The sequence below is a fragment of the Dermacentor andersoni genome, chromosome 11 (assembly GCF_023375885.2).
Source record: "Dermacentor andersoni chromosome 11, qqDerAnde1_hic_scaffold, whole genome shotgun sequence".
NCBI classification, from domain to species: Eukaryota; Metazoa; Arthropoda; class Arachnida; order Ixodida; family Ixodidae; genus Dermacentor; species Dermacentor andersoni.
The window spans coordinates 63,092,044-63,104,512 of record NC_092824.1 but is presented as its reverse complement, the minus strand read 5'-3'; the positions used below and the strand labels follow the sequence as shown (position 1 = coordinate 63,104,512).

The following is a 12,469-nucleotide window of genomic DNA, read 5'->3' as shown; positions in this document are numbered from 1 at the left end:
GCTGTAAACGTGTAGCGACAGGAATCTCGGTGTTCAGCAGCTATAATGCCAGCCGTACTCGGCGAGATACCGTCCCGGCAGCCTTCGCGGGCGCGTAGGCGCGCGGTCTGAGGAGACTAACCCTGTCAAAAGGGAGACGCGACGTGCGGCAATAGTGGCGACACTCGTTTTTTATTATGTAGCGCTGTCTGTCCCCCCCCCCCCCCTCCCTCCCTCCCTCCCCATGGCGCTGGAGTCGGCAGACGTCGCACTTCCTACGCGCGGACTGATAGATGAGCCGCAAAAAACACTACAGCGAGCACTTCGCCCCCCCCCCCCCCCCCAACCCCAACTCGTCAAGTCATTTCTCTATTACTTTTAGCACTCTTTATGTGTGTTCTTTACCTTCCGGCACCTGCGGCTCACAGATTTGACCTTTACGCGCGGAAACCACAGGTGAGCGTCGGTTTCGGGACCGCGTGAAAATCCGGAAAGGTCAAACCTGCTCGCTAAACCGAATGGAAAAAGTTAAGAGAGAAGGAAGCGAGGGTGAGGTAACGGAGGTCGACACGAAGCACGGCAGAAGGTGCGGGCGCGCGCGCTTCTTTCTTTCTTTATTTTTTTACGAGTACCCTCCTCGCGTGGGTGTCTGCACGGCGAGTACATTACGCGGTGTAGTCACGCGATTAGTGGACGAGAAAAAGGTCAGCTCGGTGGTTTGCCGTCTGACTCGGAGCTGTACCCGCCACGTAGCGTCTTCTACAAAAATTACTATAGGGAACTCTGGGGGAACTACTAGAGGGAATTACCAGAGGGCGCTAGTGACTACGGATGCTTCAAGCATGGCGGTTCAGCCGGCGTGGGAATGTCGGGCAGTGCGAGTACTCGCCTAAAATTCGTTCTTCTGGCCTCAGATGACTTCGTGACTTCGCAATATCGAGGGCGCTGTAAATTAAATCGTTCGCCGTGTTCCCGGATGATGAATGTGCGTTGGTACTGATTCCCCTTGCTGCTGTACTTAGACAACTATGCGAGTGCTTGGAAGTTTGTAGAGAGAAACTGACGTCGCAAAGAACGCTTGAAGTCATAAGCACGAAGACGAGACAAATTCGTGTACTAACGATCGTTGCCATGACATAGCTCAACGGTAACACTTGCATAGTTCTCTTTAGTAGCTTTCGAAGGAAGCTTTAGAGTGGCGGCGCATTACGATACGGTGGCATTCGCCTCAATCCCTGAAACCTTTCTGGCGCCACACTAGCTGACATATTCTTGTGGCAATGGAGGCAAAGATTAAAGAGCCATAACACGCACAAATGAGGGCGCTCCTGAAAGTAGTCCCGCACTTTTAGAAGGAGAAAACACAAACGTGTTTCTTACAACAGCAAAACAATACGTAAAAAAACACCCCTAAGTGGTATATTGGGCCTATCGTTACTTATTCCTTTTTCTTTTTGCCTCTCCCTTCCGTGTCTCGGTAAACGATATAAGCCGTCGCACGTGGTAGCTGCGCTGGTTAAGCATCTGATCCAAGAAACCAAAAGTCGGACAACTTGGCACCGTAACACACATGCTGGAGCTCCGCCCCCGTACAGCTTTTCTTTCACTGCCACGGAAAATTGATGATGAGTATAAAGGAGGATCATAAAAGGAAATAATGTGGGACTGTCTGATTTCAGAAGCAACTTATACGCAGCCCGAAATGATGAACGTTCCTGGGTCGAACTTGAGTTAACTCAACTACGGGTCAGGTCATCTTTAGGAACCCTGCACAACAGAGCATAGCAGTCTCAAGCATTGCTAAAGCGGTATTACGGCTAAAGAAAGGGATGCGTCTTCGAAGCTACATTCTTTAGAAATAATTTAACCAACAATTCGCGCGAGCTCTGTGCCCGCCACATTGGCCCGCCAGCTTAATTTTACTTTTGCTCTTGTTTTATATTAACATTAAAAAAATCACAATGAAGTACACTTTTGCTTGAGGTATACATACTGCTTCTTTTCTTTTGCGTTTAAGAATGCAGCTACGAAGATCAATTTGCGGTTTATTCATTGTGCTTTAGCATATAACACTGATATTACGTTGCCTGAAGGTCTCTTCGAGGACACCGTGAGTCTTATCAATTCTGTTTCTCGCAGTAACCTGGGCAGAAAGCGCGATAATTCATTGCGCTCTATACATGAACACATGGAAAAATTCTCTACGGTATTTACTGTAGGGGAGATTTGGAATCCTTGAATACGACGAGGTTCTGTTCAAGACACGTCTACACTTTGGGAGATAGAGCAGATGTATAGCACCATTCTCTGTATTCGTTTAACGTGGCAGGTATAGTATGATCGCTCCACCATTCATGACAGAGAGACAAAGCCCAAATCGCTGTTGTACAGTCGCCTGAATCTTAATTGGCTGGTCCAGAATTTTAGGCTCGGAATTGGTTCCGGTAAGCTGTATCTAAGTTCTCAATCACTGGCCTTTCAGGGAAAATCAAGTCGCTTGAAATGGTGGAATGGGTGATCGGGTTGCTAAAGGAAAACATAGAGAACCTTTCTTCTAAAATAAAAAAAAATAACTTCAGATTTGTTAGACGTAATCTACTTCTTGTTTGGCCGCACAAGGTAGCAAGCATTTACCCCTTGTACCATTGTGCGGATCAAGGTCTTTTTCAAAAGGGGGGTGGGATTGACCTTGAGATTATCATTGATGATGATGATAATGAGTTATTTTTTACGTGCCGTTGGGTTCTCTTCAATAATCATCAAACATTTCTTGTCTCTCCAGCGCAAAAGGTCAGCGAAAGCTTAGAAGTACTACTTCGTGGTCATGTCACGTGCCATACGCTTACACTGCGCACACAAGTCTTGAGAGGCGGGGGGTCGGGACATCCAGACATCCCCCTGTATCGGCGCATGCTTGTACCGAAGTAGACATTAAAGAGTAAATGCTTCCATTAATATGCTCATTTTCTATATGCTCACAATATGCTCGTAATGTGTTAATATGATCATTTTATCGTTCCACTGTGGCTGAGTTAGTTGGGGCACCGCAAAAACTGAACACTCATTAAAAGCTCGACAGATCACACATTTATTGAGCACGACAGATTGAACGCTGCGTCCGTTTCAGTGTCCTTGGATTCAGTCACCCCCCCCAACCCTTCTCAGTCGAACGATGTGCCTGACACGTGTTTCTGAGTCGGTCAAAATGGCGAGTCGCGTTGCCTTTGCTAATGCTTCACCTGAAGAAGAACGGCTATACAAGCGCATAGTTCAAAGTATGCGTGCTGCTTTCGGCCGCATGACTGCAGATCTTGTGCACACGCCCACACTCTTCCCTCACAACGCCATTTTAAAATGTATCCTAGCGAAGTTCCTATATTGATGGAACACATTCCTGATTCCAAAGGACATAAGAGATGACACTTTATAAACACGCTTTCTCTTAGCGACCATACGTTCCGCGTGATACGTATAGGTCTGGAAGTTCCGTCATCGACCACAATCGCAATCCTGTGGAAAGATCTTACGGGAGCACAGGAACCACATCCCCCATTAAAAAGGGAAAAAAAGGAAAAAGGGAGCGGCTGCAGGTGTTGAATAAGCAGTACTGTAAAATCATTTCATATGCTAACCTTATTTTCCTCATGCCCGAGTGCAACTTCATTTCGACTTAGCATCGAAACTCGGAGTCATTCCTTAACCATCACCATAGTTATAGAAGAACCAAATGATGAAGTCTTATCATTCGCAGTTTGTTACGGCGAACGTTCGCGCTGTTTTGAAGTTGCGAGCATATTTACCTTGTTCGTGAGTGAAAAGCGATTCCTTCGCTTCTGCTAGGGTTGCCATCTGTTCTCGTCCGTCAAGCACCTGCGAAGATTAAAAAAAAAAAGAAACGAAGATGTTACTGACCAGCGCCAAAAGGTTTATCACAATTGCTGATCGCTTTCCGACACATTTATACGGCAGTGCGCCAATTCTCTGTTGGCTGCTTACCCACAAAGCACCCGAGAGTGCGCAGCCATACAATATCGCAAGCGAAATATGGCAGGCCATAGCTGGCCCGTAGTGCCCCCCCCTCCCCCCCCCCCCCTTAAGCAACGTTACCGTTTTGGTGCGCCACCATCTTATTTTGGGGAGTTGGGGAGTTGGCTTGAGGAAGCTTTAACTCGGGCCCAACTTCCATGACGCCTATTCAAACACATGTAAAAGGCAGAAGCGCTTTTCTGAGATAACCACTGGGCCGATTTTAGTGAAATCTGTTCCATTTGAGAGAGAAATGTCAGATTGTAGTGACGGTTGGAAGCGGAATTTTTATTTAGGGCCCGAAGTTTTTAAGAGGAGCTTTCAGAAATTGGTAAGCTTGAAAAAAAGAGAACAAAATATGGAAGCACGAACTTTACGAATTCGTAGCTCTGCACTAAGAACTGATATCTCAGTTCTGTAAACTGCATCCGTTAGAGCATCCAAAGCGGTCAAATTTGGTCTATCATTTTATATCTTACGTGCGTTTGTTACATTGTTTGCAAAGGTTTTGCAAAAGTCCTACTCACACTATTCGTGGTCTGTTTGAGAGCCATATATCATGCATAGATTTTGTCTGCTTTAGACGTGCTATTAAATACAATTTGCATAATTTTGATATTCTTTGTCACTGCTTAGTTACGCAGTTGTGAACTCCATAGTTTCGTGTTCTGAAAATGTGCGATTTCCAGCAGTTTTTATAAAAATACTGACGGAGCCTAAATAACAAATTAGCTACCAGCACTCGCTAGATTTTAACTTTTTCTTTTAAATGCAACGAACGCCATCACTTTTGGTGCAGTGGCTGCCCGAGAAAAATGATTTCTCCTTTCCCATGTATTTTGATGGCAGCCCCCGAGCTAAAGTTTCCTCTTTGGAAAGAGCTCGGTTAGAAAACTTGCTTGCTGGTCAAACCGTGCGACTGCAAGGTGAAACCACCGAAGGTACCTGCCGTAACTTTAATGCAGTGTAATTCATTACTGTCACGTCATACGGGACGACCGGTGTCCGGAGTAAAAGCTGTCGTGACGGCACCAAAAGTAAGCGACGGTTTTCGCATGGCAGACAAAGCGGACGCAGCGGCCATGAACACAAAATAAAGCAATGCGAGAATGGTTCACTCATAGAAGCACGAAAGACAACTGAAAAATGATTGCCAAATGCTGAAAACCCACCAAACAAAAACAAACAAACAAAAATAACACAGAAGTCGTTTATATTAAACGACCCTAAATGAAGGGCATAGCAACGGGAACGGGTTAGTTAGCGTTTTTCTTTTCGCAGTTTTTCTTTTGTGTGTCTTGTGACACTTGTTTTTATTTCGTAAAGAGTGTCCACAAAGGCGAATAAATTTGGAGGTAAGCAAACATGGTCTACACGCGCACCAACCCTCATCGCCCCTGCATCAACATGCACCTACACTGAACCCTACTCGACCATGTCGTGCAAGTGCAAATCGGCAAGCACACACAGTGGCAGGTGGTCCAGTCACAGTCAGCCAATACAATTTCTTCATACGTGTGATGGTCCAGTGACAGATATGGGGCATTAAGGATCGCTAAGTCGGTGGAGTTCTACGGTGCCGGTGTTCCTTGCATGCTCAAGAAGAAATGTGATAGATTTGTTCCTAACGGAGTTCGGCTCGGGAAGTGCGTTCCTTCAATGCATTAATTTGGGGTGCGATTACGTATTTGCCTTTTTTTTTTTGTTAGCGTGCATGTCCAGATGATATTCTTGGTATGCATTATGCCCGTTCAGCCAACTTTTCCCCACTGTGTTTGTTCGATTACGTTCCCGCTTGCTGGAGAAAATCTGCCTGGTATTGGCGGAGCCAATGTGGAAAACATCGATTGGAGGGTCACGCTGAGAGTCTATGCGAAGCAGAAAAAAGAACGCTGTTGAAAACAGAGGCTGTCTTAGCACGGAATACACAGCGAGAAACCGTAAACAGTAAAACGACATTCTAAAGCACCTGAAAACAGCGTATGTGTTACATCAGCAGCACTATAAAACATTACTGTTCATTCCTCGGGTAATCTTGGTATTGCGCGCACTCCGGGATAGGCACAATGACCTTCGAGCCGCGTCCTTGACTGGTTCAGCTTGTTGTTGGGAGCTTCGCGTCATTCAGGAAGCGTTAGGTGTCTGCACCACGTTCTGTTTTCTCGCGCCTACGAAATCTGGAACAGGCGATGGAGTGAATAAAGGCAGGTCGCTTGACGTTGTGCGAAAACCCATCTTTGCGGCACTTAATCGCATTCGCGAATTCGTGTCTGCGGGTCATTCTTTGCGTGGAGGCGAACGTACAGCGCTGTGCAGACCTTTCGTGGCACCACGCTCATGGGAGCCGCCATATTTACCCACGTGACAGCGCCCGCCATCGAGCACCTTCTCATGTTATTGAGCGCCTTCTGGTCGTTTATGACGGCCACGCCGGCCGCAGACACGGCTCAGATGGCCGCTATTTCGGCCACCACGGTGAGCATTGAGTGAGTTAAAAAAAATTTGTGTAGGTGATTTGCTTGCAAGAACTTCCAAAGCGACCGTCGGCGTGGAGTCGAAGCAATGCAGATCCAACTCGTCGTCCAACATCTGGATGAGCTATTGCCGGCCCTTCCGTTTACTCGTTGGCCATTTAGACTTGAACTGGTGTATTGTAAGGGAGGCCAGTAGAAGGCTCGCGTTCCTCAAGAAAGGTGGCTAAATATGCAATGTGAAATAAAATATAACTGCTTATCACTCAGCCCTCAAAATGCTGTTTGTGTTACCGCCCAAAATAAGTGTATATGAGTCGCGCATCATGCAGAAAGACGGGAACATGCACGTTTGACAGGCAAATATGAGATGCATAATAGATTGCGTTAAGCGAATGATTGAGTATAGCAACTCTTACCGCCTATTTATGCTGCTTGAAATCGCCTCCTAGGGAAATGTTGAAAAACTCGGGTTTGCCTGACGAAGCAGGCGCATCCATGAGACTGCCGCGTTGGACAACCACGGGCGTCCTACTGTTGTTTCCTCAATATTCAAGTGCTAAAAGCTGCGTCTCCTCTTCCAGCTTGTCCCGCCAATAACGTAACCATTAACTTGTAATTAAATTACAGTGACTGTTGCAAAGTAAAAAAAATAGTATTCATTAAATGACAAGACTGGCATGAAATTAATTTTTTGCAAGTAAGTAATCACATGTAATTCGTTACGAACAAGCTTGAACAAGCTGTCCGTCTTGCCCAACACTAATTTCCTTGCACTACAGAGCGTACAAGCCCAAGCACTTCGGACATGTCTTTGCCTCCCGACATGTCCTTCGACAGCTGCAACGATTGTCATTGCACAGGAGCATCGATCACCACTCATATCGTCGCTGAGACGCTAAAAGGGCACATTCGACACATTTAACTGCTACCATGCCATCATTTAGCAGGTTTACCAGCGCGAAGACCACAGGCTACATTCTGTGGCACGGTGACGAGACACCATGGCTCGATGCGACCTGGCTTCGAGCCTGCGAATCACCCAACATCGACACTGTGGTGTCTCCGGCAAATTCACGCGCTCCTCTCAGCTCCTGGAATCGCTGAGAAGGCAGACTTGTCACCGCTAGCGCGGAAGCAGTTGTCTCTGCTTCCTCTCGACGAGTCTTATTATGACCGCATGCACGTTTACACGGATGGTTCCAACGATTCCAACAGCTCAACCGAAGCAGTAGTTGTTCCATCGGACGCCGCCTACCTGCAATCTAAATACTCTCACAATACTACGTCTACAGTAGCAGAAATAGCGGCTCTTCAAGCTGCACTCAATTACGTGCTCCAGCAGAGCCACTGAGTAGTAGTAGTAGAAAACTTTTAATGAGATCGTTTAAGAGATTCGCGGATTCGAAGCCTCCGTCGTCTTCTTGGCGCCGGCGACTTGAGGCTTCTCTTCAGCAAGGTTGGGCCCCTAGTCCAGGGCTCCACTGAGTCGCGCTGCATCAGTAGCGTGCCGCACTAAGGCCCTTTGGGCCGCGAGCTCGCTGCTGGTGAGCCGGCTCTCCCATTGCTCCGCACTCGGGAATTCGTGTTGGTGGAATGCTTTATTTCGTTCGCACTCCCAAGTGATGTGGTATAGTGTGGGTGTGTTGCCGCACCAGGGGCAGTTTGCTCTGTATTGTGTTGGTGACATCTTGTTATAGATGTACAAGTTGGGGAAGGAGTTTGTTTGTAGCCTACGCCACCCGACTGCTTCCTCCCTAGTGAGGGCTTTGTGTGGTGGTGGGTACTTGAATCTAGTCCCCCTGTATAGTTGTAATGTCTCTGTGTATCCCCCCTCGCATGCTAGTAGCTGAAGCTCCAGAACATCTGACATGCCTGCTCGGTATGTAAGCCCTCGAGCTAGGCTGTCTGCTCTTTCGTTCCCCGCTACTCCTGCGTGGCCTGGGACCCAGATTATGTGTTGTATGGGTGTCTGCTCAGCAGAGGCTGCTGCCCCACTGATTATCCTGAGGGCCATGCCGCTAATTCTGCCCTTCGTATAGTTTTTACACGTGTCTTTCGAGTCTGTTAAGATGTTTAGGGATCGGCCTTTCCTATAGCCTTCTGCTACCGCCAGCGCGACGGCAATTTCCTCGGCCTCCGTTATGCCCACGACCTCCACTGAGGCGCATGTGGCCATGTCTCCTGTGCTATTAACTACCACCGTAGCGGCTAAGCGCTTCCCTGCATGTACGTACATGGAGGCGTCCGTATAGACTGTGTTCTCTGACCGGCCTAGCCTCCTTTCTAGCTGCTCGGCCCTTGCTGTTCGTCTGTCCTCGTGTAGGTTAGGATCCATGTTTTTAGGCAGGGGTCCTACATTAAAGGTCTTTCTAAGGTCGTCCGGTACGTCCGCGTATCTGTCGACCAGTCCGCACGTGTTCCGACCCAACCTTCTCAGGAGCGCCCTTCCCGTAGAGGAGCCTCTGAGTCTGATGAGTTGTGCCCCCAATTGAGCCTCGGCAAGCTCATCGAAGGTATTGCTGATTCCGAGTTGGAGTAGCTTCTCGTTTGATGCGTTTCTGGGCAGGTGTAGAGCAATCTTGTATGCCTTCCTGAGAATACAGTCGGCTTGCTCTCGCTCCGCCTTTGTTGTTGCGTGGTAGGGCAAGGAGTACATAACTCTGCTAACGATTAGGCTGTTGACGAGTTTGAGGGTATCTTCTTCTTTCATCCCGTACCTTCTCTGGGAGACTCTACTGATCATTCTGCCAACCTGCTCCGCGGCTCTTCTCAGCAGGCTGATGGTATGGCTGCATTTTCGGCTGCTCTGCAGCCACATGCCTAGGATTCGTACCATGTTCTGCTCTGGGATCAAGTGCCCCTCTAGAACTACTTCCAGAGAGGCTTTGGTAGGATTTCTTCCGATCCTGATGATTTCCGACTTCTCCGTCGAACATCTGAGGCCTCTCTCCCTGACGTAGGTCTCTACGCAGGTCGCAGCTTCTTGTAGTCTGTCCTGCTTCTCCCCTAACGATCCTTGGGTGACCCACACCGTGATGTCGTCGGCGTACATCGCGTGTTGGATCCCCGGGATTTCCTTGAGGCGTCTTGCTAGCCCGATCATCGCCATATTGAACAGGACGGGCGATATCACGGAGCCTTGGGGTGTTCCTTTGCAAGGCGTGGTGAAGACGTCGCTTCTCAGCTCGCCTAGTCCCACGGTCGCTGTTCTGTCGCTCAGGAAGGCCCTGATGTAGTCGTGGGTTCTTCCCCCGCAGTTGGTGTTGTTGATGCCTTCCATGATGGCGGCGTGGCTCACGTTGTCGAAGGCTCCCTTTATGTCGAGGGCCATGACAACGTTTTCGCCACTTCTCGGCATTTGCTCGAGTACTTCCTCCTTGAGTTGGAGTAGTACGTCCTGCGTAGACAGGTGGGCTCTGAACCCGTACATGCTGTCTGGGTACAGTTGGTTCCTCTCTAGGTGCGACTGGATCCTTCTTGTGATTACTTTCTCGTACATCTTGCCCAGGCACGACGTGAGGGAGATCGGCCTGAGGTTCTCGACCTGGAGTTTCTTGCCTGGCTTCGGGATCATTACCACTACCGCGTGTTTCCACTCGGCCGGCACTTTTCCTTCGTGCCAGAGCTTGTTGAAGTAGGCTGTGAGCTGATCTATGGCGCCATCGCTGAGGTTTCTTATGAGCGAGTTCTTGATTCTGTCCGCCCCCGCTGCTGTGTTTTTTGTTGCCGACCTGATCGCCTCGACGACTTCCTCTCTCGTTATGGGCCGATCCATGGTGGGATTCTCTTCGCCCTGGTACTCTTCTTGGTAGCTTTCGACCTGGTCTCTGCCGTAGCATTTGACCCGGACTTCCTCGAGTAGCTGTTCGTCCGTGCCCGTGTACTGGTGCACCAGCCTCTGAATCGATTTGCCGCTTTCTGATTTGTTCTTGCTCGGGTCCATGAGGGACTTGAGGATCTGCCACGTCCTGGCCGTGCTGAGGGTGCCGTTCAGCGCGTTGCTGAATTGCTGCCATCCTTGCCTAGCCAGCTGCGTTGCATACTCCTCCGCTTGTTGAGTTATTTCGGCTATTTTAATCTTTAGCTTCCTATTGAACTTCTGTCTTTTCCAATGCTTGGTGAGGCCGCGTCTCGCCTCCCATAGCTTGAGGAGCCGCTTGTCCACCTCCGGAGTTTGTTCGGTTCTATCCACCTCTTTAGTATAGAGTTCTTGGATCTGTCTGAGTTGCTGGCTCCACTCCTCCGCAGATACAATGTCGCCCTTGATCTGCTTGCAGTGTGCTCTGAAGGCGTCCCAGTCCGTTAGGCGGACCTTGCCTATTTTCCGCTTGATATTGGTTGCGGTTGTGCTGATCCTTATTATGTGGTGGTCGCTTCCAAGGTTCTCGAGCAGGTTCTCCCATTCTGCTTGTCTGGCGCCCCTTACGAAGGTTAAGTCAGGGCACGTGTCTGAACTGACGCTGTTCCCCTGTCTAGTTGGGTGGTGTTCGTCGGTTAGCAATTCGCACTCTGCCTGTTCTGCTGCAGCGCAAATGCCACGTCCCTTCTTGTCGTCTTTATTGTAGCCCCACCTCGGGCTCTTGGCGTTGAAATCACCTGCTATTACTAGGGTGTTGTTCCCCGCGAACTTTTTCGCCTCCGTAAAGAGCCTAATAAAGTCCCCATCTTTCTGTCTGGGCGGGCTGTATAGGTTTATAATATAAGTGCTTTTAGATCGTGCTTTCTTTTTGGGGATTATCTCCGTGATCACGTGTTCGATCCGGGTGTCCTTTATTTCGTTATGTGCTATGGCTACTACTTGTTTGCTAATGAGAGTTGCCGTACGGCCATTTTCCTGACACGTGTAGCCCCTAAGCGTAGGGGTGCAGTTTGTTTCCTGTAGCATAATTACGTCTGGTGGGGTTCCTCTGGCATAGATGAATTGCTGCAGGAGGCCTTGTTTTTGCCTGTACCCCCTGCAGTTCCACTGCCACATCTCTAATTGTTGGAGGCGTTCTGCCATGATGGGTTACCATTATTTGCGTTGGGGGTTTCTGTGCCGAACCTGCGTTCGTTAAGTAATCTGTCTCTAGCATCATTGGTTATTCTCTGTGTGTTTTGGCTCTTGATGTGCGTCCTGACATTCTGTTCTAACAGGGCAAACTTTTGTTGTCCCTGCTGCATTTCGCTTTTTAACTGCTGCATCTGCTCTTGCATCTGCCTCTGCATGTTCATCATGAAGGTTTTAAGGTCATCGTTGGAGGTCCCTCCCTCGTGGTGTTGTTGCCCCGTCTCCATCGCCCTAGGCGGTGGGGTCAGAGTCCTAGGCGGGGCATAGCCTGTCCTCGATTCACGTAGTTCTCTGATAACCTCGCTTAGCTGCTTCCTAAGCTGCTCAAGTTCACGTTTAAGTGTCGTATTTTCCTCCGCTAGCTGTTTCTCGCGTGCGGTTTGTGTGTTGTTTGTGTTCGAGTGCGGAGCAAAGAGTGATTTGGGAGGGCCGTCTCCCCAGCTCACCTTAACGCCGCCGCTCTTCTTCTTTTGCTGTCTCTGCCCTTGCGTCTGCTTCTGCTGTTGCTTGTCGTTGCCGCCCAGGGGTGGGAAGGACTCGTCCTTTTCGGATCCCCGGCTCTGGCTCCGGTTCCGGCTGCCCCCGCGGCTGCTCCGGCCCGACTCCTGACTCTCGTCACGGAACCATCTTGGTGTTCTTCCCCGGCTGCGGCCCCGGCTACGGCGTTGCTGCTGCAGGGGGCCCCACCGCAGCTCGCTCGCCGACTTGAGTCGCTGTTTGCAGTCTCTCGTGCCCGCCACGTGGTCGCCGCCACACAGCAGGCATTTGGGTGTGCATGGGTGGTCTGCCGCCGGGTTCTGGAGACCGCACTGTCTGCAGGCCCTAGTCTCCGGATTCGGGCAGACGTCCATTCGGTGCCCCTTTTGGCCGCAGGTGTAGCATACCTGCCTCGTGGGCCGGTACGGGTAGCACCAAAATTCTCCGCTGTGGTAGAGAACTT

The 12,469-nt window shown here is 49.5% G+C and overlaps 1 protein-coding gene across 1 annotated transcript in view; it reads right to left on the bottom strand.

Moving 5' to 3' along the window:
• The window catches only part of LOC126517501 (solute carrier family 4 member 11-like), a 104,590-nt gene that overhangs the window by 33,578 nt on the left and 58,543 nt on the right, over positions 1–12,469 (bottom strand). The window contains exon 4 of the mRNA XM_050167233.3: positions 3,780–3,849. Coding sequence (XP_050023190.1) covers positions 3,780–3,849 — 70 coding nt within the window. The remainder of the gene's footprint in view (positions 1–3,779; positions 3,850–12,469) is intronic.